The sequence below is a fragment of the Gobio gobio genome (genome assembly GCF_949357685.1).
Source record: "Gobio gobio genome assembly, chromosome: 17".
In the NCBI taxonomy this organism is placed as follows: domain Eukaryota; kingdom Metazoa; phylum Chordata; class Actinopteri; order Cypriniformes; family Gobionidae; genus Gobio; species Gobio gobio.
In genome coordinates this window covers 27331791-27337466 of record NC_137110.1, presented here as the reverse complement: position 1 = coordinate 27337466, position 5676 = coordinate 27331791, and the positions used below count along the sequence as shown (strand labels likewise).

The 5676-nt window shown below is 38.5% G+C and overlaps 1 protein-coding gene across 1 annotated transcript; it reads right to left on the bottom strand.

Moving 5' to 3' along the window:
- Positions 1–209: 209 nt before the first annotated feature.
- On the bottom strand, positions 210–4427 carry LOC307140466 (growth factor receptor-bound protein 2-like; the record flags this gene model as incomplete). The annotated part of the gene is made up of 3 exons (XM_079840023.1): positions 210–1330; positions 2561–2760; positions 4307–4427. The coding sequence occupies 3 exons, from the start codon at positions 4425–4427 to the stop codon at positions 1145–1147; spliced, it is 507 nt and encodes a 168-aa protein (XP_079696149.1). The 3' UTR covers positions 210–1144.
- Positions 4428–5676: the final 1249 nt, after the last annotated feature.

Genomic DNA, 5676 nt, shown 5'->3' with positions numbered 1-5676 from the left:
AAAAACAGCTTATTAGTAATCAATCTGAGCAAGTTCAGCCTTTTGTCACCACAGTTATATGGCATCATTCTAGATGGCGCATAGTCCAGATAATTTAATTTGTTAAAGATTATTTTTCACTACTAAGCAGATATATCAAACATATTTTTCCACAAAAAAAAAAAAAAAAAAAAAAAAAAAAAAACAATGCCATGACAAGTTTTCACTGGAAATATCTTTATTCTGTGTAATTTATACAGGAATCATCCAGAGTATCCAACATACTCTATGAAGATCCCAAATGTCACATCCAGTGCCATTTTTAAAGGGATTCATGAAATGCTCCAAATTTGTTACACTTGATCATTGATCTGCTACAGACGCTTTGGCACCATTGCATTATTTTCAAGCAATTTTGATTTAAAGGAATAGTCAAAACAAAAATAACAATTCTGGTAACACCTTTATGTTGTTCCAAACCTGACTTTCTATTGTGGAACACAAATGAGGATATTTCTTCCGCAAAAGAAAGTTGTACACATTTGGAATGACATGAGGGTCGGTAAATAATGACAGAATGTTCATTTTTGGGTGAACTGTACCTTTAAGAGAAAAAGACTGCTGCATGTAATTGAAACTATGGCATGAAATGAGTTTACTCTTGATCATCCCACACTAAATAACATGGCAACACTACATATAGAAACATGACAAAAGATGGAAAACAAAAATCGAACATGAAAAACTCGATGCATTTTTACAATACAAATCAAACATAATGTGGTGCTTTAAAATGAATCCTGGTGCAAAACATAGTGGCATGCTGAGTGATATCAACCTCTTCTTTGTGGCACAAGACTTTCCTTCACATAAAATACTTTTGTTTAGTACAGCAGATTTCATATAACATAAAATAAAGTTGCAAAGCTGATGTGATACACAGTACATGAACGAAATATCAGTCCGGAACATTCTTCTCACATAGCCAATAGTGCTTCATAAAATGTCAACCACTCCAAACAGCACAGTCTATCTTTTATTTCGGCCAATCGACATCCACGTCACCAATTGAGCCTTTTCTCTCCACTCTGTGGTCTCCGTTTCCGTGGCAACCCAGCTGGAAGTCCACAAGTGCTTTAAAGCAGGCAAACATTTTCTCTGAAAGTTACATGTTTTGATTGACAGGTGTGACATAATTGCGAGGAAACATTCCGGTCTGTCCGTGACAAGCCCCCTTCCACCAATTAGGATCCGAGTTGTCCAGGACCTGGATGAAATCTCCACGCCTGAAACCCAGCTCTCCATCCTCTTGAGGGTCAAAGTCAAACAAAGCTTGAACATATGTGGAATGCTGTGGAACAGAAGGAAAAATGTTGAGAATTATTACAATTATGACATTGCTTTAAACTCAATCTGGCCTAATGCCTGTTTATAACTGCAATAATAACTGTGCTTAGATTAGTAGATTGGAGTAACACTCCACCAATACATCATACAAAAACCCCAAAGTTTAAAAATTAAGCAATTCAAGATAAAAGATAGCAGATGTATATACTGTATATAATATATTTACATATACATTTACCATACATATAAAAAATGTATGAAAATTATGGTTTTTGTCATGAACCCCCCGTTTTAGCACTGGTTGTTCACACCTCAGATTTGAAAAAGACTCAAGAAATGGGCATGTAAATATGTGGAAAAGACAACAACCAATAAAACATAGACCTACAACACTCATTATACAGACAAATGAATATTAAAATATGAGCGGAAGAAAAACAAACAAACAAACAACAGAGTTGGGGGCGCCTGGATATATTTGAAAAATATAAGCCTGTGACAGCAATCTTACAAAAATCTTCTCATTAGAGACTACTAACAACTATCATGAACAAATCAAATACATCCTGATAAATTATTCTTAGAAATATCAACAAATCAGAATTAGACTATAACTTTGCAGAGCAATTGGTTTATTTGAAAAATGAGGAAGAATAATCATATTTGTATTGCGTTTTACGAGCACTACAATCTCTGAACAAATGACACATCAGTTTATAGGGTTAGTTCACTCGAAAAATGAAAATTCTGTCATCATTTACTCACATGTCGTTCCAAACCCGTAAGACCGTCGTTCATCTTCCGAACACAAATTATGATATTTTTTATGAATTCCGAGATGAAATGCAGAGCCGGCGTTCTGATGTATAACCCGGAGGCTCTGCACAGTTTACTATGTGAACAGCATAGGAGACTGACACGGAAGAGCACAAAAAGTTTTTTTACGCACAAAAAGTATTTTCTCGTCGCTTCATAACATTAAGGTTGAACCATTGTAAGCAAATGGACGATGTCTTTACTACCTCTCTGGGCCTTGAAAGTGGTAATAACGTTGCAGTCTATAGGAGGGTCAGAAAGCTCACGGATTTCATCAAAAATATTTTAATTTGTGTTATGAAGATGAACAAAGGTCTTACAGGTTTGAAACGACATTTGTGCATGTAAGGCTTTAAAAATGAAACACCAATGTGTACATACAGTTTTGTGGAATGTTCCAGCACTGATTCAGTCCTACCTGTGGTACTTGTTCAATGTCCCTGAGGAAAATGGGCTGATTCCTGGACACAGAAGTGGACCGATGATAATCTACTAAAGAGTTTAACGAGTTAAATTTGACCACCCACAAGAAGTATTTTCCTGCTCCATCCCGTAAGACTTTGAAGTGCTGGACATCATTCCCAAATCTATGAGAAAGGCAGGAAAAAACAGTGTATAGAGAATTACATCATAAACGGCTGCATTTATAGCACTTGGAAATTGCAAACATAGTTATAAAAAAAAACTCAGTTTATCATGAACCCTGATGTCTGCAGCTATCTGTGGAGAACTGTTTAAATGATTCAAACAGTTTTGGCCTATTTTAGAAACCACACAAAAGATTTCAGAATAACACAAAAATAAAGTGCTGAAACTGCCATATTTTGTGCTGCACTGCATCAATTATTCATTGACATGCCCCTATTTACAAGAACAGATTCAATTACTGCATCAAAATTTCAAAATCAGCAGCCTTTGTTTCTAAGTGTTTATTACTAGGACTTCAGAACAGTCATACAAACTGGCAGTGTTATTTGACACAGAGAAATAGAATCTAGAATAGAATAGAATGACAAATGTCCCCAAGATGTGGCTAACTCTTCTTTTCCATTGTCTACCCAAACATAACTCCAGTAGCAGTATTCTGACAAAATCACCGAATCAACTTTGTCGTAATTTTCCAGCAGCTCCAGAGTAGGCTACATTAGTCACATACCATTTATGGCTCAGGTGACAGGCTTAAAAACTGCTGTGCCCAGAACTGCCTGAGCTCCCATGAGCAAAGATGGCAGCACAATGGTAAGTGGGTAAAATACACATTCAAAGTCTCAAAATATTCCTAATTATTTTCAAATGCAGGATTAAATTTGCGGTCCATCCACACAGGTTGTTTCTCTGCCTATGGCCCAAGATGCTAGGATTGGCCCCAGCATCCCTGTGACCCAGCATGGGACAAGGCATTCTAGAAATGAATGGATTAAAGCTGTTGTGCAACCATAACATGCTTTTTAAATAATGTAGATAAGCAGTGAATAGATTTTAGAGTTCCCTTCACCTACATTTTATGGTATTGAGGACAGATGTGTGTTTTCTTAATGTATTAAGGTAAATGTATGAATGAATGGTTGCTCTTTTATTACAGTCCATGTGCCAACCACACAACCATTTTACTGGTCAGCTCCAAATTAAACACTAGTTATACACAACTTAATTAACAAAGTTTTTTTTTTTTTTTTTTTTGTAAACTACATAGTTCCTTTTTTGTAAACTACCCATTACCCAGGACATAATCACTGAGGAGAAAATAAAAAAATAAATGCAACACTTGCAGGGTGTTATGAAATGTATTTCACCCATGATCTAGGTGTACTTAAATTCCAGTATTATGAAACTGCACTACTCAGACAGCAAACTGATGCCTTATGGGCATTTTTTATTGTTGAGGTTTACTGCAGCTGATGGAATAGTTGAGTATAAACTTAAAACATATTTTCATATTTATTTCATATTTCATCATGAAAACAAACTCAGCAAAAAGAGAAAAATCCCCTTTTCACGATACTGTATAAGATCATTTTGTAAAATACAAATAAGCTTTACAAGATCTTTATTGGAAAGGGTTTAAACAGTGTTTGTCAACAATTATTGCGCATGCACCTGTGGAACAATCCTTAAGAAACAGTTTACAGGTGGTAGACAATTAAGAAACCTTAAATTAAGGGACCTTTCTGCTTCTGTTTGATCTGCCCAGGGTCCTTGATCACCTGTGTGAACATGCCATAGACCTGCTGCTGGGAGGCACGAGGACTGCAGATGTGGCCAGAGCAATAAACTTCAAACCACATGTCCCAGACAGGTTCAAGAATTTGCAAGTGCCTTGGTGGAAGAGTAACATCTCACAGCAAATCTGGCTCACTTCATGAGGATGAGTGTCACTGCAGTGCTGGTTTTCTTTAAGTGGGCAAGCAACAAAACTGACCCCTATAAAAATAAATGTTGCTACCAAGTGAACCTATAACAAATAAAAAACAACTGATTGCTAAATGTCTCTATTAAAATGTACACCGATCAGGCATAACATTATGACCGTGAAGTGAATAACACTGATTCCTATCTCTTCATCGCAGCACTTGTTAGTGGGTGAGACATATTAGGCAGTACGTAAGCATTTTGTCCTCAAAGTTGATGTGTTGGAAGCAGGAAAAATGGGCAAGCGTAAGGATTTGAATGAGTTTGACAAGGGCCAAATTGTGATGACCTAGACAACTAGGTCAGAGCATCTCCAAAACTGCAGCTCTTGTGGGGTGTTCCCGGTCTGCAGTGGTCAGTATCTATCAAAAGCGGTCCAAGGAAGGAACAGTGGTGAACCGGCAACAGGGTCATGGGTGGCCAAGGCTCATTGATGCACGTGGGGAGCGAAGGCTGGCCCGTGTGGTCCGATCAAACAGACGAGCTACTGTAGCTCAAATTGCTCAAGAAGTTAATGCTGGTTCTGATAGAAAGGTGTCACAATACACAGTACATCGCAGTTTGCTGTGTATGGGGCTGCATAGCTGCAGACAAGTCAGAATGCCCATGCTGACGCCTGTCCACTGCCAGAAGCACCAACAGTGGGCACATGAGCATCAGAACTGGACCATGGAGCAATGGAAGAAGGTGGCCTGGTCTGATGATTCACATTTTCTTTTACATCACATGGATGGCCAGGTGCATCACTTACCTGGTGAACACATGGCACCAGGATGCACTATGGGAAGAAGGCAAGCCAGCAGAGGCAGTGTGATGCTTTGGGCAATGTTCTACTGGGAAACCTTGGATCCTGCCATCCATGTGGATGTTACGTTACACGTACCATCTACCTAAGCATTGTTGCAGACCATGTACACCCTTTCATGGAAACGGTACTCCCTGGTGGCTGTGGCCTCTTTCAGCAGGATAATGCGCCCTGCCACAAAGCAAAAATGGTTCAGGAATGGTTTGAGGAGCACAATAACGAGTTTGAGGTGTTGACTTGGCCTCCAAATTCTCCAGATCTCAATCCAATCGAGCATCTGTGGGATGTGCTGAACAAACAAGTCCGATTCATGGAGGCCC